Source organism: Vigna unguiculata, chromosome 10 (genome assembly GCF_004118075.2).
Source record: "Vigna unguiculata cultivar IT97K-499-35 chromosome 10, ASM411807v1, whole genome shotgun sequence".
In the NCBI taxonomy this organism is placed as follows: domain Eukaryota; kingdom Viridiplantae; phylum Streptophyta; class Magnoliopsida; order Fabales; family Fabaceae; genus Vigna; species Vigna unguiculata.
This window is the reverse complement of record NC_040288.1, coordinates 39892294-39911883: the sequence shown is the minus strand read 5'-3', so window position 1 is coordinate 39911883 and position 19590 is coordinate 39892294. Positions and strand designations below refer to the sequence as shown.

Here is a 19590-nt window from a genome sequence, read left to right as displayed (position 1 = left end):
CGTAACTAATAAAATTATGCAAAGTTCTTTTCATATGGTTCACACTTTATATGAATAATTATTAATATTAGAAATTTAAATTAAACATAAAATGTGCACACTTAATTGTTATTTCTTTAAATTCATTTTTTTATGTTCAATTTTTTATAAAATAAATAAGCTTTCTAGCAATATAGATTATTTTAACCAAAATTTATTACATAAATTATTCCAAAAAAAAATCATTTCTCTTTCTCTTTTTCAAATACGATACCAGAAACGTGTTATTTTAGTTTAACATAGTTAAGTGTGGTAAGTGTAGTTGGAACAATGTGCTCTACGAATAAAAACTATGTTGGATGGTACTAGTTGAGAAAAATTTTTGTTAAAGAATTTTCATGTCTATATAATCGAAGTGATGGTGTATTAAATTTCAAATAAATTATTTCAGTTTTCTCACTTCAATTAATTTTGGAGGAATTTGAATTAAGAGTCAAACATTGGATTGGAGATGAAATATATATATATATAAAATAAAGTGTTGAGGCTCATTAAGTATACATACATATAAAATAATTTTCTTTTTATGGATCCATGATTAATTGATATTGCAGAAACTACAAACAAAACTAATATAATTTATGAAAGAAGTTAAAAAAAGACTATAATTAAATTTCATCTATTTCACTTGGTTGTATTTTAGGTTAATAAAAACATATAACATGAAATCACTAACATCGATACAACATACCAAAGTCATTCTCAAGTATAAAATTCACAGTAAAAATCTCCTCTAATATTGATTCCTCTAAGCGATTTCTGTATATACACATGAATCTACTATCAGATTTTCTGCAATTTAGATGTAAAGTCTTGTCCTCTTTTTCTTCATCATGATCTAAAAGGACGTGACTCTAATGGTGTTTGTTTTCCCTAGCTTCTATTATTGCAAGTTTACATTTGAAGATTAATAATTCCGACTTTCTGGGCCTCACCACCACCTTTTCTACATTTGGGACAACCATAAAGTCCTAACCGTCCCATCTTCATGTAATTCAACACTCTTCACACTTTGCATCAAGGAAAACAAAGCATTTCTCAGACATAATTGTTTATTTTTTCAGATTTCTTTCGCAAAAATAAATGATTTATTTCAAAAACAACCAAAATCAAACACACTTTGTTGCTATAATTTCATTTCTAGACAGTGATAGTCACATGTTAGTCAAATTGGATCTATCATCATGTATTTAACAGCTAACTATTGGCGTTTTCCCTTTGTTCTTGTCAACACAGTAAAACCTAAGCCACTCTTCCATTGTACTAAACCACTGAATCATTATTCCCATGCAGAAGTTGAAAGAAGGTTGGATATTTTTTCTGTGCATTAATTCAAAAGTGATTTACGGTTTAGAGTTTAAGATTTAAGTATTAGAAAAGAAAAAATTACGATAAGAATTTCTTCTCAATCATAAATCGTTTAGATCGTTAACTGATGAATCCTTGTTACACAGAGATAATCTCTGTGCTGGTTCTCAATACTAAACCTTTACAGCACACCACCAACCTCTTTGAATTCTCACCAAATTAAACAGTAGCACACTTTACAAATAAATTACAAGAAGCAAAAGCATACAATAGAAAAAAAAGCAAGAAAAGCAAGAATTGCTTTTTCCTACTTTTATTATCAAGAAGCATGAATTACACAGGCCATGATTTCTCAATGAAGTCAAAATTCAGAGGAAAGAGGTGCATGGTCAGAGCGAATGAACACATTGCCATAGATGAGACCAGCCAAACCACCACCAATAAGAGGTCCAACCCAGTAGATCCAGTTGTCATGGAAGTCACCACTCACAACTGCAGGCCCAAAGGAGCGTGCAGGGTTCATCGACCCACCAGAGAATGGTCCTGCTGCTAAAATATTCGCACCAACAATGAAACCAATGGCAATGGGTGCAATGGTGCCCAATGAACCCTTCTTAGGATCAGCTGCTGTAGCATACACAGTGTACACCAAACCAAATGTGATTATGATCTCTGTAACAACTCCTTGAACAACTCCAACCCCAGAAGCCACACTGTGGGTTGGAATTGCCTGCCAACAAATAACAACAATATCAAGTGAAACATGTTTAAGAAAATTCGCTATGATAGATTTTAATTTGGCTCTAATACCATGTTAGAAGTGGGTTTTAAGCCTAACTTAACCCCAGAAACCACACTCAAACAATTTAGTTTGTTAGAAGTAGACTTTAAGCCTAACCCGATATCGAGTGGAACAGAATATTCAAGAAAATTTGCTATAATAGATTCTAACTTGGTTTTGATATCATGTTAGAAGTGAGTTTTAAGCCTAACTCAACCCCACAAAACTGGTTTGTAAGATAAGGATTGCATCCACTTATATATTTTGTTAATTGACCTTATCTCTATGCGATATGAGACTTCTAACATGATTTCGAATCTGAGAGACTTTTTCAAATCGACTTACCAAGCCTCCTGTGACATAGCTGAGAAGAAAACATGCGACTATGGAACCAAGAAGCTGTGCAATCCAGTAGAAGATGCCGGTGAGGATGGTGATGTGGCCACCAAGAGCCAATCCAAAAGTCACGGCAGGGTTGACATGGCCACCAGAGATGTTGGCACCAACAGAAACTGCAACAAAAAGTGCAAAACCGTGGCAAATAGCAACCGCCAGTAACCCAGCAGGATCAAGTGCTGCATCTGATGTCAACTTACCTACAAGTGAAGAAAAAAAGCCAAACATGTTGAAACTAAGTAAGCACCAAAAAATTGCAGACTTCTACATGGTGACAATTCAAAATAAAAGCATCCTATAGTCAATTACAAGCCAAAACAAACATTGTTTCATCGGTTTTCACTTGTTTTTAAGGTTGTTTTGTGTTTAATCATGGTGAAACAGCTTCAGCTACTTGAATGGGAGTGGTGGGGTTGAGACAGAGATCTTTGATTCAATTTTTGCTGTGAAGCTAGAAAACTAACCATAGGCTATGGCTGATCCAACACCGGCAAAAACAAAGAGCAAGGTTGAAATGAACTCTGCAATATAGGCCTTGATTGAGGTTAAACCGAAAGAATCATCCAAACGTCCGAAGGCAATGCCACCCATCTTCAGAAGTTTCTAGGGGAACTGTTAAAAATAGAGATGAGGATAGACCAGGAAATGTTCCAAACAAGAAAGGTAGTACAAAAAGCTTCTCTGTTGGGGTTATATATATATATGCAGCAGAAATTATTAAATACAATGTTATTTTAAGGATAAAATGTGTTATATATATGTTTTAACCTTTAATCTGTATGTTTTAAAAGCAAAGATTTTAACTTTTGCTTAAATGTGATGTATTTCTTTCGTGATTAGCTTAAGATAAAGTGTAGAAACAAAAATAAACATTATCATTTTTAAAACATAGGAACTAAAACTAATCTTATCATTGTCTTGTACTACATTCTACTTTTAATTTAAATAGTTGATGATGGATCCTTTTAAAAATACTAATAAAAGATGATTTCTTCTCATAAGAGATTGATTGACTTCAGTTCTAATATATAGTATATAAGATTGAGATAATCTCGACTAGACTCAAACAAGATAAACATAATCACCAATTATGTCAGGATAACCGACTTCGTATTCACTCTATAGGAGTAATATTGAATCATTTTAACATTACAAATACAACATTCATCGATATTTATCGGAAGATCTAAAACTTCTTAAGATAAGTGTGGTATAATTAATCTACAATTGACTTGAACATGGAAAGAGTAGTATTCAATCCCTAATTTTACCATAGAACATTCATTTATATTTATCGGATGATCTAAACCTTCCTAAAATAAATATGTTATAATTATGTACAATGATTTGAGTATCGGAATATTTGTAGTTACCCATCCTCTATGGTTCATTCAAGGGCTATGAAAGAATATCAGGGTTATAAAAGAACATCTCGGTAATAAGTCATGGTCATATAAGACAATTCGGTTCCATACAAAAGCACAATCCAAAATTTTAAGACACTAAATTTGACAATCTTAATCCTTATATGATGTTTAACTTTTTCATGTTCAATATAAAAATTTAGACTCACAGCAGTTAATACCATTATTTTAGTGTGTGTTGTTTGCATGATAAAAGGGATGGTTATGTGAGACATATCCATGCACATATCCAAGGAGTTCTTTAGTGGCAAACTTAGCTGTCATTGGCATACTTTAATAGAAATGTCCGGAAGCTAACGAATGATTCCTCCATGTGAGAAGGAGAGAGAGTGGTAGAGGTGATGTTTGGTGGTGGGGTAGATTAATGTGAAGGAAATAATCATAAAAGAAAAGTAGGAGAGTGGAGAGAACATGAATAGCTTTGGGCCACATATAGCACCGCCCATGCTCTAAAAAATACCAGAGAGGTTGTGGAATTTCAAATTCTTGGGTCTTTAAGTTTCTGAGTAATTAATGTATCACATATTGGTTGTTTAGGCCAATGTCGTGGATAACTTGTCGGCCAATTAGTGCTCAGCAAAGAAATCATTTTGACTTTTTCCAGCTTCTGTCAGAAGCTTTTCTTTTTCACAAGAAATGTTTGGTTAATTATGGCTATGAGATCATTAGTTTATAATCAATATTGTTTATGTAAAAACTTTTACCTCATAGATCGATGCTAATTGTTAGAGTAAAAGTTAATAAATGTATCACTTATGACAATTTTTGGGTTAATTTATCAAAAGAGGTTAATTGCTTTTTTGATATTATCAATTTGGATCGATTTTTAAAAAAATTATGAATATAGGTTAAGTCGTGTTTGGTGTGCACGATTTTATTTTGAATTTTTTAATGTTATTGGAGACTTCTTCGTATTGTATTGAAATCGCCAATATGAAATACAACTTCATTATTTTTAAGATTGAAGTCTCCCTTAACATATTATGTACAAATTAACTTATATCCGTAATTTTTTAAAAAATCGACCCAGAATTATAATATAAAAAAATTAACTCCCTAGTAAATTAATCCGGTTTTTGACCGGATAGCCATGTAAAGCTATCATATTTTGTTAGTGTAGTATAAAATATTTTCTCTTTATATTTATCTTATCTGCACCAACAAACCCTTTATTAATCATTTGATGTAATCAAAAGAGAGAAAAAGAATCACTTTTGGATATCTACACGTAATTATTTTGTCCTTTGGTATTGGCCAAAAGTTGAGCGTGAAGTGGTTGTTGAAAGCCTATGCTTTGAACACAAATAATTAAAAAAAAAAAAAAAAAAAAAAACTATCCAAGACCCTCATCACTAGTAGTAGAATGGTTTTGTTTTCAACAGAATTTAAAGTGCCATTTTAAAACAAGTGACTTAAGTTACATAAACCGTTTTCTGCCATGCTCAAATTTTCCAGATCAGACACAAATTTAAGTGAATGTCTCATTTAGTGTCTCCGATAAATGTTAAAAGTTTCGAATTCAGTTTTTTTTATTGATTTTTTTTTATTCTCGTCTGTTGAACATTAAAAATATAATATGTTGTTATTTTAAATATCTTTTTAATATATCTTAAAACGTTAACATTAGTGATAATTAGTGTATTGTGAAGGCATAATAGAGGAACAACATAACAAAATCCAACAAAGAATCCAAATTTGAAAGTTTCAGATTAATTAGTGATAAAATCAGTTTACAATAAATAGATGAGTGAAAATTTTACTTACAAGTTAATTTTGTGATTTTGTAAAATTGAGTTAGATTTAAAGTTATTTTTTTAACTTTTATTAAAATCATAATTTAAAGTTTATCTCAGTACAATTTATTATTTGTTCGGTCTATTATATTATCAAAAATGCTTATCATTGTTTTTAGATTATACGATCTAAAAAGCATTTTCTACTTTGAAAAAAAAAACTTTCAAATTGAACTATTTAAAAGTTTTTTTTTTTTCTTATAAAAGAGTTAACAAAGAGCGTAGGGACCAAAAGGACTTTTTCAAGAATGCACTATGAATAAAAGTATTTTTTTCCTTTTACACACCCCATAAGCACGAAAAAATAATGGGGTGCAAGAAGAAATATCCATAACAAGTAGATACATTTTGGGTCTCAAAGGACCCATTTTCAGGCTTTTCAAGTGAGTCCAAATAAAATAAAAAACTATTCTCCTTCGTTTTTTGAATGACACTAGGTGAAAGAGTATAAATTATAAGAAACTTTGCATAGAAAGAACCATAACATAAAATAACTAAGAAGTGTTTAGTTTTTCATTCATTTGTACGAACCCTTATTTTTCTTCTGCAAGTAAAGACTTTTCCTTGGATTACGACATTATCCTCTCAAAAATTTTGTTGAACAAAACAGTGGTGTTGGTGATCTCTTTCATGGATCAAAATGTGAAGAATGAAAGATACAATATTTATTTGCGTAGAACTATATAATATAAATGTTTGCTTATGTTGACAAATGGAAATAAATAAACATTACATCTTTGATTGGGTAGGAAGTGAAGGAAAGTAGTTTTGTTAGTGAGTTTGTTAACCTAGAGTCTTCATTTTCTTCTGGTTACCATCTTCAACTACCATATGTCAAACCACTTCCATTTAAAAAAAATCTTTCCTTTAAAAAAAGAAAACAACTATCTAAGATAAGTGTGTTATTTCTTACATTTTTATGGAAAAATCATGAATGAGAAATGTTCCGAACTTAAGTTGGATAATAAAATCATTGTCTATTATCATATATATATATATATATATATATATATATATATATATATATATATATATATATATATATATATATATAAAGTATCTGTCTATTTTAAAATTTGACCGTCAAAATTCTCAAAAAATAGAGAAAAAATTATTTAAACCGTTTTATACTTAAGTTTCTATGCGAGATGAGACTATTGGTTATAATTCTCAAAAAATGAAAAAAGAAAAGGTATTTAAACCACTTTAAATTAGGAGTGACAAATCGGGAGGCCGGCCTGCCTATGGTCTGCCAAAAACGGGTTGAGCCGGACTGGCCCGCCACCAATAAACGAGTTAGATATTGTAGTCCGTCCCTTCTTAGGAGGGGTTAACCTGCTCCTTTTTTTAAAATTTTTTGTTTATAAATCTTGTATATATATATATATATATATATATATATATATATATATATATATATATATATATATATAAATTTATATAATATAAAAAAATATTATTTTTTAATTATTTTTAATTTTAAACATAAAAAAAACGGGTTGGCGGATTAGGGCAAGCTGACTTATTTTGGCTCGCTAAACGGGTGAGCTTGGCGGGCTGGGTTACAGTGGGTTGACGGATTGAAAATTCCAACCCGGCCTGCCCTTTTCTTGACAGACTAGCGAGACTAACCGGTTTTGACATCCTTACTTTAAATCTAAGTTTTTAAGCTTTTACGCGATGTGAGACTATTGTGTACGATAACAACAAAAAGTAAAATTGTTATCATCATTAAAAAATATCTTTTTCAATCCCTTAAAAAACTCCATCAGATATTTTGTGTGAAGAATCTTGTTCTGTTCAAAAGTCAAACCTCCTTGCTTAAAATTTGCAAATTAGTTGGTAAAACGCATCACTTCCTATATTGATTTGGTATGTTTTGTCCTTTTATTATTTGTGTTATTATATGTTAATGTTTTTTTAACTGAATTGAAAAAGAGGGTTGTAACTTGTAAGTGCTCTTCATGTCCTTTCGAAGCGCTTAATTATGACAAATGTTGAGACAATTTTTGAACAAATCCTATCATATCCTTCTCTCTCTTTACCAATTCATAAACAATTCACCAAAATAAGAAACAATAATTTTATGTTTGTTTGTATGGAAAATCTTTTAATGAGATGCTCTCACCAAATACAGTTACACCCACCAACTCTCTTTCCCCAAAAAAACCGGCACATCAACTTTGCATTTTAATACAAAAACACAAAATCCAAATTGCACCCTTTAATTAATTCAATTTCTCCCATGCTTTATTTTATTTTATTTCAATTATCTTATAAATATATAAATAATATAAATATATTTATTAATCGTGTTTAATAGATTGGTTATCGTAATCGAAAATAAAGCAAAGTTTGTTGGTTAAACATTTATGAAAAAAAAAAATGAACTATGGTTTTGACTCGTTTAAAGCATAGGCCACGTTTGAGACGTGTGCAACGCTCCAGCGTATAAAAATGCGCATGGTGTGAGGTGAAGTACAACTGCATAATCCAGCCCAACGCGACGACGGCACAGAATAAAACAGTTAAAACGGAAACAGAAGTCGCCGGCGGAGCAAGGTGTATCGTTTTCCGGCAACGAAATGGTGACGTCCGTCGACGGTTACGATTTGGGAGTGGATGACTCGTATCGCTCGCTGCCGTGGCTGTACTTGATGTTCCTGTCGATCTGGTTCGTCGCTGCTTGCTCTTGGACCGTTTACACCTACAAAACGCGCCACACGCAGGTTTCACGTTAAGCGATGTTTTGTTATCGTTGTTCGAGTTTGATCTTTTAATTAAATGAATTTTTGATAACATAATTATTTATTGTTGTCTGAGTGAAGTGGATGAGGAAGTTTTACTTTATTAGTATGTGATTTTAATTGGAAGCTCTATGATAATTAATTGTGTTCGTAGTACTGTTGACTTGAGTTTTGAATAAGTTAGTGTTTTAAAGGTGGTTATATTTTGGTTGCGTAACAGCTTTGTTTTGTGATGTTGTTTCTGTTAGAGCAGTGGAATAATTTGCAGTGGACACTTGCTTCGGTTCCGTTGATTAAAGCATTGCAGCTCATGCTGTCCTTCCTCTTCTGGTAGGTTTTGCACTTTGTTTGATCTTGTTCTTTTTGTTTTTTTTAGTGTTGCAATTGGTTTCTAGCGTTGTATATTTTTGTTTTGGTTGTAAACCAAGTGTGGTTTGTCTGGAAAGAGTAGGTCATTCTCTGCCTCTGAAATAGCTAACTAGTAAGGAGGCAAAATAAGATTGTGATTGGAGGAAAGACGAGGAACTTCAATCTACAAGAGTAAAACATTCTATATTTGAGAATAAAAAACTTCAACATTTGAATGGAAATCAAAACCTTAATACCTAAGATTCATCTTTCTACTTTTTCACCCACCTTTGATTTCATTTTACAGTTGGGTTTTTAATAATTTAATTTCCAACATATCGGATTCTATGGAAGCGTACTCTGCTTTCAGAATACTAGTCAGACAAGATCGCTGAGTAATATAGCCTTATTTGTTCTAAGCATGACTATATATTGATAGAGTATTTGTCAGTGACGATGGAAAAAAAAGGCAAATAATTGTTCTAAATTCAGATACATTAGAAACGAGTCTTGCAAAATCTTCTCATGTACAAGAACAACTCTGTATTGGTTGAAAATTTTCGGAATGCGTATACATCATATTCTTTTGCTTCTTTTACATATAAGCGCTGCGGATTGGTCCTGTACAAAGTTTATGACCAGCAGGCACCTCAAATTAACCCCAATTTTGAAATATATGCGTGGGGTTGTCGTCTATAATGGAGAATCTCGTTTGTGTTGAAGAATCAATTACATACATCATAAAGCAGTTCAATTTCAGAAGGATGGTTTATGATGTCCTCTGAGTATATAAATTTTACACAGCGTGTTTGGGACATAGTTTCTGCGACAACAGAGAAGCTACCAAATGTAACCTTGATTAACCATTTTCACATGTTTTCTTGCCCTTATACCATGTATCAAAACTGACATTCTACCTACTGTTAACATACGTATTGCTTAGCTCTACGGTTTAGCTTAGTAAATAGTTTGTAATTTTTCCTCTGTTATTTTGCAGTTAGTTTGTTAGTAATTATTAGTTCTCCGTATCAGACAGTGAGAGTTATGCTTGGCCATCTATACAATGCTACTTGTAATTGATAATATACAGAATGCTTCTACTGGTGTTCTTTTATTTTTTTTTTCATTACTGTCTAGAGTTTTCACACGTACATTTTTAATGTGAGACCGGACAATGCATGGCAGGCTTTGAAGTTTGTTTGACAACACGGTATAGAAATGTGAAGTTGTGTATGGTTGTTGTAAGCAAAGTTTACTTCATTGGATCTCATGACACAATTCTTGCAGGTATTCTTGCTTCAATTTTCAGGCCTGCTCTTTGTGGATGTCATTTGGGGTGTATGTAACGGGGGTGCTATTTCAGACAGCTGCTTTTGTCTGCTTTTTGCTCATTTCTCATGGTTACTGCATCTTGTGTGAGCGCCTTTCTCTACATGAACGCCGGTCAACTGCCACGCTTGCGTGTATCTTTTACTTGACTCTGATTGGGTACAAGGCTTGTGTGCCATACTTCTCTGTAAGTTTCTGGTCTAATATAATGCTGTGTAATTGGTAAAACATCTATATTTGTGATTTATAAGAAGTATGCATGATTCTTTGATGCTAATTCATAATTTGACCAAATGTGCAGGTTCTTTTGCTATTAAATTACTTCTTTACCTTCTATATAATATTCCACCATATATCCCAAAACCTAGTAGTGTTGCGAGAACAATTGAGCCTCATAGAAAACGAGGATATTCAACAAATGTATGATGCCGTGTATAAAAAGTACACAATATTCAAGTAAGTTCCACATTGTAATCTCTTCCCATGCGTACAATAATTCATATTAATTGTTGACATATTTTCCATCGTGCAGGAAATTTCAGGGTGCAATGCAGATAGTAGCTACAGCAGAAACTGTGGTATTATTCTTGGGTTTCTCTTTATAAACTTACACTGTTATATATATAAATATCTAACTTTGACAATCTCATCAATTTTAGATATATATGAACATGAATGACTCTTCCGAGAATTACTGGCTTCGTTTATTGCTCAGGGAATGGGCACAATTCTGCATCTTTATGTACATTGGGTATGCATATCTGTTTTCCAGTGCATGTTCCCTGAACTGTCGAACTTTATAAAATTTATCCAAGTACATGATCATTTTTTCTATTCTTCAATAGCTATTAATCTATCCTTTACATACAGATGGATTTTTAGGTCACATGATTTGGCACCAAACTTCTCTGTCATGCCTATCACTAAGTGTAAAGGCGATACTCTGGTTCCTCCCATCTATAGTATTGTAAGTTTTCCTTCTTCACTAGTGGATCAAGATCCCAAAGGACAGACAGTGAAGTACAGTAGCAATAAATCAGTTGCAAATTACGTTTATAGTCTAGCCCTGCTTTAGGATTGGAGCTCCTATTTGTCATTTAGATAAGTTTAGTGTGTTACCTACGTAAGGTTGGGTAAAAAAGAATGAGAGAGAAGAGAGAAGAGAGAAGTTTGAAATTTGATCTAAAGGAAAGACTATGCTTGCTTCATATTAGATAAATTATTGAATGTCGACTATTTATTTTTTAAACTGGTTTTCTCTTCCTTCTCTCCAGCCAAATATCCTATTTTTATTTTATCCTCTTCCATCCTCACAATCAAACAAAAGCAAAAGTTTCTTTTTTCTCTTTTCTATTTTTATTTTCTATCTAACAAAAAATTCATTTTCTTAGTTTTCTTCCCCGAATAAAAAAAAACATATCTAGAGTTCATTCGCATATGCAAATAAGATAATTAAATAATTAGTCTAGTGTTTATGTACTTACAGAATACTATTCTGTTTTCTGAGCACTCTAAGCACCTTGGTTCAGGAAATGGATGCGGTAACATTTAAAGAATTTAGAAGCCATGAATGGCACATTGGAGTGGTAAGTGTTACAAACTTGCATTCTTAACTATCGTCCCACAAATTCATATAAGCTTTCGGTATTATTTATTTTTTTAATCTTTCAGTAAACTGAAGTAGTTCATTTCTGTCTGTGTAGCCAACTTCTGCTTCTCATGTCGAAAGTTCAAAAAGTGATGTTTTGGTAATCATCCAGCATCCTCGAGCACACAGGCTAAGAAATCTCAATACTTTTTCACACAGCGCCCTCAATACAAATTCATCTCCATGTCTAAACGTAACGAATGCTGCTACATAATCAATTATATCTGCTTCCCTGGCAGATGGCATGGTCGTGATATATGATTTATATATTTAATTATCACACCCTCAATTTTTTCTGTCGACTTTGAATCCAAGAGTTAAGCGCAAACCCATGCGTTTTAGTTCGTTTCACACCAGTAAAAGAGAGGTTAGAGGCTAGAGGCACATGCAAATATGTAATAATACATTATCAATGTAGTCATAAATGTAAATATTCCTCTTTATCGTGGTGTTAGTCTTTTCATTTTAATTGGCAGTTGTGCCAAAGGGCCTATGACACTAAAAAGCTTACTTGGTGAACTAATTTGCCAAGGGAGTGGGTGCCGACTTATATTGAAAATCAGTTCCAAGGTTTTTTAATTACATCCAGGATTTGACTAAGTTGTATTTTAAAACAATATCAATGATTTAAGAGGAAAAAAAAATAAAATTAATTTTGTTTCGGTCAGGTAAAATATATTGTAAACGATAAATTTGGTTTACGAATGTATAGAGTTGATATAGTTTCGTCCACAAATGTAACCTGTGTTTTTGTTTTTAAAATAGAGAAGTTTTTTACAATTTTATTATAGGTTATAATGCATAGATATGATATATCTATCGGATACATGTTGTATATGTATGTCGATACATTTATTTTGAAAATAATAGAATTAGATACGTGATATGATATATGAATATTGAGAGTGTATAATAATTCTTAAAAACATAATTTTTAATATAAAAAAATATAATTTATTGTAAAGAAAAACTTTTAAATAATGACTAATCTTAAAAATATGTTGAGACCAAATCCTATGTAGAGACCAATTATTTTGAAAAAAATCTTAGATAATGTTAATGACTAATTTCGAAACCAATTTATAATAAAACTATTTTTGTTGATGTTTAGTTTCTAAATTTCGGAGTGGGAATAGCAACATCTCAGAAATAGAGAAAGAGATAGAAATTTATGGGACTGGAGAAAGCTTGCACCCAATTCATATGATGAATGAAAGTGTAATTTAAATTTTTGAAATTATACATTTGTGTATAAGATCAGAGTGATTAATTATTTATTGTCACTAAAATTAATCATTATTCAAATATTTTTTTAATACATTAGGACTTTGTAAATTAGATACTCATTTATAATTTATTTGAATCCATATTTATATTTTGATTTAACTTATTCGTTACTTTTTAGTCATAAAGTTTGTATTGGATTTAGTAAAAAAGGTTTACTGCACCTTATTAATCTTATTTATAAGATTTGTTTCACTATTAAATTATAGTTTTTAAGTTATGATATAACATTATAATGCTTTTAAATATAATATGTAAATATTTATCAATAATTAAAAAAATATTATATCAATATTCAATTTATGATATTTATTAATAAATTTTAAATAAATGAAAAAAATATAGGTATTAGCTTGTTGAATCAGAGTCTGGGTTCGTTGGCTTATAAGAGCTGCGAACTGATACAACTCTGCGTAGCATTGAAAACAAAGTGAATGGAAGCGCTTCATCATGGTGGGAGCGTTCCTGCCAGGGCTTTTGGCGGGTTATGTATAAGTATGCATGTAAGAGGTGGATCGGCCAGGAAGATAACCTGGTACGGCGGAGGTCATGGAAGAGGCGGTAAAGGAGATCACGAAAGATGCGGTGGGGAAGATCAAGAAAGATGCGGTGGCGGCCGCTAACAATGGCCAGGACAATTGATTTCAAAGGTATGTCTATAGCATTTCATTCTGCATGCAATATATCACTTCAACCTACTCTAAAGTTTGGTAGAGTCTTGTCATACATTCTATATTTATATATCAAAACATATTTAAATTATTTTATTTACAGAATAATTAAATATCAATCAGAATAATGTATGCTAAAATTTTAAAAATTTGTTATACTTTTAAAATAAATATATATATCAGACTAAATGGGCCAAACGATTTCAAGACTAAATGGACCAAACGATTTCAAGACTAAATGGACCAAAACTTTCAAGTAATTCAATATATACGGAATTGCATTATAACTTAATGGCTATTTAGTTTGAATTTACAGAAGAGAGCACGGAACTAGAAACGCCACCATCGGAAACCCTGCAACCTCCGCCAATAAATAGGTAAAAGAGAAGTTAATAGATTACATAAATGGTTGATTTTTGTTGATTTACTACGGAATTGGACAGCCAAATTAATAAATCCTAACTACCATTCCATTGTAACCTGTTTGTTTTAGATTATATAATATTAGTAATGTTCCTTATGTGATGTGCGTTTTCCCTTTTTTTTTTCCTTCCTTTGAATTTGCAGGCTGAAACTTTGTTGTAGAATACTGATGTTTTTTCTTCTTGATTAATTGATTAATAGATTTGGAATTTAATTGATTAGTGTCTTAGAAAAATCAAATTCTCTCTTTTATTAATTAAATTGCAATGCCGTTAAACGGCGGTGCCCTAAAGGGAGTGGAATTTTGGTCATGGAAAGTTACCTTTATTGATCTTATTTGTTACCAACCAAATTTGTTTGAGGAATCAATTTTTGACCGAAAAGTAGTAAAGACCAAGTCAATTTATTTGTTAGCTCTCTGTTCTCTTAAAAATTTGTTTGATAATAATTTTGTTTCAAGTCAATGAGTAAAATGGTATTTGACCTTAGTGTACTTGTCAAATATTGATTTAATTAAAACATAATTAATAAGTTCTTTAAATTTGGATAATTATTAATAATAATTTTGAAATTGTATTTAATATAAATTAGATATTAAAACTCTTATAATCTTATTTTTTGACTTATCGAATATTATTCTATCTGAAAACATTTTGTTGAATTAATATAAAACTCTACGAATATTTTTTCAACCTTTCAACATTAAAAGATTAAGTCATTTCTCTTATATTACTTTTTGAAAAAAAAAAATATTTTTCTTTAAAATACCCCCTTTAAAATACAAAATTTAATACTAAAATAATAATTTATTATAATCCAATAAAAACTTAAGATACTTATCTACTAAAAGAAAATAAAGTCACAATTTTGGATTGGTTATAATCTGAAAGTAGCGCTTTCCTTTAAGAAAATTTCAAATTAAATTTCATAAAAAATAAATGAAATTCTTTTTTCATTTCTGAATTGTATAACATAAAAAAAATGGAAAGTTTGTTTATATGAGGTGCATGAAGAGGCGCAGAAAGAAACTGCCTAATATAAATATTTAGTCTCCATTGCAGGCCCAAAAGTTATGTCTTAATAACGAGTGGATGTTTCTTCCTGCTCCCATCGATTTTCTTTCTGCACCCCATTACAGGATTCCGAAAATTACGTTCCAAGTGCATGAGTGGGATGGAGTATCTTCCGGAAAACTAAAAAAAAAGGCTAAAGGTTATGAAAAGTTTTAATTCTTGACTGTTCTTCTTCTATTTTGACTGAAATAAAAATAAATTGTTTAAAACATGAATTAGGAAATAAATAACATATACTAAAAAGTATTAGTTAATATTCTTTAAAAAAATCAACAAAGAGCGTAAGGAAAAAAAGAAAATTTGTGGAGTGTGTATTCTCTCTTCCATTAAGAAATTCCAATGAAAGAATTACAATATAACCATTAACATGCATGTAGGTTGGAGTTTATGCTTTAATCAAAGCATTAATTTTGTCTAATTAGATGTATGTATCATTTTTTTTTTCTTGTAAACAAACTTTTTCTCCTTCTTGTAGTTTGTGTAAATCTCAACCATGGTTATTGGATCTTGACCAATAATTTTCTGAGCGTTTGTTTTTACGAATTGATTGACGTTGAGCGTTACCTAGTTTTCAATACTACATCTTATTGGTAAAATAAAGATTCTCGTTTTGTTAATCATCAGATTAAGTTAAAATTTTGACAATTAATACGTGAATCATCATTTTGATCAGTGGGACCTTTTTTTTTGAAGTTTGTGGTTAGAGAAATGGTTTTTACCGTTTGGATATATTTCATGTATAACGCCAATTGCTCTGTTTTCCTGTTTTTGCTATTTTGGTTACTTTGGATGTTCTGTGTATACTTGAACAGGATTATATAATCCTTATAGCTATAAATTGAGATAAAAATGCTATTGTGGGTATATAAGATGATAATTGGTATGAAATGTTGTGTGGGCATGCAAAGTTATGATGTTTAAAGAATTTCAAGGAAAAAATTTGTATGGAGGTTTTAGTGTAGGCATCGACATAAGAATTCATTATTGGTTGGTATAGAATGAGTTATGTCATGAAAAGTAGTAGAAGTTCCTAGTTGATGTATGATTTACCTTGTTGATGGTTGGGTAATAACCCTTTGAGGCCAAACTCCGCAAAGTTTGGGAACCATCCGCAAGTGCAGGCGTGTGAGATGCATGTATCCGTATAATTGAGTTTAGTGTCAACTACTTGTGTGATTATATATATATATATATATATATATATATATATATATATATATATATATATATATATATATATCATAGTTATATTTTATAACATGTTTATAAGTATTTGGCGTGATTTAAATATAAATATGTATGATTATCTCTTTTGTAAATTAGTTTACTCTTCTTTTGTGTTTCTGTGTTGTTTGTCTTTTTTTTATTGCAATGATCACGTATTTAGTGGAAGCAAATGTGGTTATAGGGTAAGAGACACCTCTAGAGGATGATGAGTCATCTTTTATGTTGGTGGAAGGTCTCAGTGGAAAGCTGTTGTAAGTGGTTAGTCTGTGTTTAGAGCTATAGTTGTTGACTTTTTAGTTAGTTTGTATAATGGATATATTTATATAGTCTATCTTTTATAAAATTATATTGATATACTTTATACACTAAGATGAAACATCTTATTTTATCAATTTTAAGATGCTAAAATTGGAATGTTACATATAATAAGAATATAATAATAATAATTATTATTATTATTATTATTATAAAAACAGTAATAATTGTAATATTATAATAATATTTAATAATAATTATAAAAATAATATTATGTAATAATAATATTTTGTAAAATAATGATAATAACATATTATTATAATAATGACTATAATAATAATAATAATTATTATTATTATCATTGTAATAAAAAGTAAAATAATTATCATAATTGTAATATATAATAATTATATTAATAATAATAATAATATAATATGAATAATGATAACAATAATGATTTTGGTATTAATAATATTTTTAGCACACTAAATATAATTGAGGTATATTTTATATTATTATTATATTATTTAATTTAATAATGTATTTTATTTAAAATTATTCGTTTTGACTATTACTCAATATTTTTGAATTGATATTTATTGAGAACGGGAATAATTTATTACATTTTATTTTTTTAATTTATTAAGATAGTTTTAAAATTATTTTATTTTTTAAATTACGTGAAATTGTTTTGATCAATATTTTACTTCTGAACAAAAAATCCAGAAGTTCATTCACAATTTTTTCTCATTATTATTATTATTATTATTATTTAATCAATGATTATATATATTTTGTTCAAACATTATTCGTAATCCATCATTATATATTTTAATTTAACTTTTTCATTGAACTATTAATCTCAATAATATTAACAATGATAATATTATTTAAAATTATTATTATTTGAATCAATAATTATATTTTGTGTTAACTTATTAATTTTATTGCCACCCATTAGTTGCTACAGAGTTTATTATATTTGTACTTACAAGATTTAATTCAATGTTAAATTAATTATTCATGGTGATATCAAATTGTTTTAACTATGGAGAAACCATAACATTTTGTTTTTAAATATAATATGTAAGAATATGTTTTTGTTGTAAACATTCATGTCAATATTTTATCTACGAGTTTATTCATAACTAAAATACCTATTTCTTTTACCAAAAAAATAAAATATATAGATTCTTTTATTTTAAACAATTGTCTTTGATATATGAAGCATTCTAATTTTAATTTTACTTACTTGCTAATACTGAATATAGTTTTTCTTAATTAATTATCATCAATGTATAAAAATTTGCCTCTATATACAAATACTATCTTTCAGAGTATTATTATCATCATCAAAGTATTATTATTTTAATAAATATTTATATTATATTCAAACATTTACTATAATTATTAATTAAAAATACTATTTATTATAATTATGTTTATTATTTGAATCAATAAATATATTTTATTTTAAATTATTCATTTGATTATAATATTACCAATTTTGAATTGGTATTTGTCAAAAATTAAAAGAATTTATTATACTTTATTACTTTTATTTATAGGTTAATTTTAATATGATTAGGATTTAATGAAGGCTTAAATTATTTTAATCATATATATATATATATATATATATATATATATATATATATTAACAAAAAGTTTAAAAGTCCATTCATATTTCCTCTCCATTAGTTATTATTATTAATATCTCTTTTTAATTTATTTCTTTAATATTAACTTTTTTAACTACTAATATTAATAATATTAATATTATTTAACATTATTATTATTCGAATCAATATTTATATTTTGATTTAATTTATTCGTTATTTTTTAGTTACAAACTTTGTATTGGATTTATTAAAAAAGGTTTACTGCACCTTATTAATTTTATTTATGAGATTTGTTTCAATATTAAATTAGTTTTTAAATTATTATGTCAAATTATTTTAATCACCGTAACATTATAATGCTTTTAAATCTAATATGTAAATATTTATTAATAATTAGAACACATATTATATCAATATTCAATTTATGATATTTGTTAAATAAAATTTAAATAAATGAAAAGAAAATATAGATATTGGCATTCGAAACAAACTGATTCCATGGATAAAACGAGGTGCATCATCGTGGAAGCGTTACTGAACGGGTTTTTGATAGGTTACGTACAGAGTAAGTATCATATCTCTGTCCATGCAAACGTTATATTACTCTATATTAACCCCGCTCTTATCCAAACGTTATACTACTCTATATTAAATAATTATCCTAGTCTAATTACAATTATTACTTGACTTTTAATCGATAATTGTATGTGATGAAAATTGTTTTACAAATAATGATTCATCCATTATTTATTACAATTTAATGGACTGTCCCGTGCATGAAACTTAATCTAACATTTTGTTTTTTCGCAATTATATCTTTCTGATTTTTTTTTAAAATTTTAAACACTATATTTTAAAATTTATTTTACAATATGTACTTTAGAAACTTTAAAAAATTGTAATGAATATTTTTTTTATAGATGCATCCATCATGTAAGAATTGTTCACGGATGAATTTGATTAAATTGATCATATTTTTAATTATTTTTTTATGAATAAAAATAAATTAAAGAATTATTTTTTATTCAATATATTATATCTATAACTACTTTTGTATTCATATTTCATAATTTCAACTTTATCTTTTACCATATATATATATATATATATATATATATATATATATATCAGACTAATTGGGCCAAACACTTAAATGGGCCAAAACTTTCAAGTAATTCAATATATACGGATTCAATATATACGGAATTGCATTATAACTTAA

The 19590-nt window shown here is 29.0% G+C and overlaps 2 protein-coding genes across 4 annotated transcripts; one reads left to right on the top strand and one right to left on the bottom strand.

The window, feature by feature from the left end:
- Nucleotides 1-1425: 1425 nt before the first annotated feature.
- LOC114167401 (aquaporin TIP2-1-like) lies at nucleotides 1426-3237 on the bottom strand. Its single transcript, XM_028052489.1, has 3 exons — nucleotides 2989-3237; nucleotides 2474-2724; nucleotides 1426-2077 (listed from the first exon to the last, which is right to left on the bottom strand). Exons 1-3 carry the CDS (start codon nucleotides 3113-3115, stop codon nucleotides 1709-1711), a joined length of 747 nt encoding a protein of 248 aa, XP_027908290.1. The 5' UTR covers nucleotides 3116-3237; the 3' UTR covers nucleotides 1426-1708.
- A 4900-nt stretch (nucleotides 3238-8137) lies between these two features.
- On the top strand, nucleotides 8138-12395 carry LOC114165901. 3 transcript variants are annotated; one of them, XM_028050530.1, is made up of 9 exons: nucleotides 8138-8470; nucleotides 8737-8818; nucleotides 10124-10352; nucleotides 10467-10621; nucleotides 10698-10743; nucleotides 10825-10916; nucleotides 11036-11132; nucleotides 11695-11751; nucleotides 11869-12395. In XM_028050530.1, the coding sequence occupies exons 2-9, from the start codon at nucleotides 8799-8801 to the stop codon at nucleotides 12025-12027; spliced, it is 855 nt and encodes a 284-aa protein (XP_027906331.1). In that variant the 5' UTR covers nucleotides 8138-8470; nucleotides 8737-8798; the 3' UTR covers nucleotides 12028-12395. The 3 variants fall into 3 exon arrangements, with proteins under 3 accessions (XP_027906331.1, XP_027906330.1, XP_027906329.1); XM_028050528.1 differs by having other exon boundaries at nucleotides 8139-8470; nucleotides 8742-8818; nucleotides 11869-12282; XM_028050529.1 differs by lacking the exons at nucleotides 10825-10916; nucleotides 11036-11132 and having other exon boundaries at nucleotides 8742-8818.
- The last annotated feature ends 7195 nt before the right edge of the window (nucleotides 12396-19590 follow it).

Excerpts from the sequence above, each read along its gene's own strand:
- LOC114165901 (XM_028050528.1), top strand. The coding sequence starts at position 8,327 with ATGGTGACGTCCGTCGACGGTTACGATTTGGGAGTGGATGACTCGTAT. Across the intron at positions 10,744-10,824 it reads TAGCTACAGCAGAAACTGTG|ATATATATGAACATGAATGA; the intron begins GTATTATTCTTG and ends CATCAATTTTAG. Across the intron at positions 11,133-11,694 it reads TTCCTCCCATCTATAGTATT|GAAATGGATGCGGTAACATT; the intron begins GTAAGTTTTCCT and ends ACCTTGGTTCAG.
- LOC114167401 (XM_028052489.1), bottom strand. The coding sequence starts at position 3,115 with ATGGGTGGCATTGCCTTCGGACGTTTGGATGATTCTTTCGGTTTAACC. Across the intron at positions 2,725-2,988 it reads TGGATCAGCCATAGCCTATG|GTAAGTTGACATCAGATGCA; the intron begins GTTAGTTTTCTA and ends CTTCACTTGTAG. Across the intron at positions 2,078-2,473 it reads GCTATGTCACAGGAGGCTTG|GCAATTCCAACCCACAGTGT; the intron begins GTAAGTCGATTT and ends ATTTGTTGGCAG.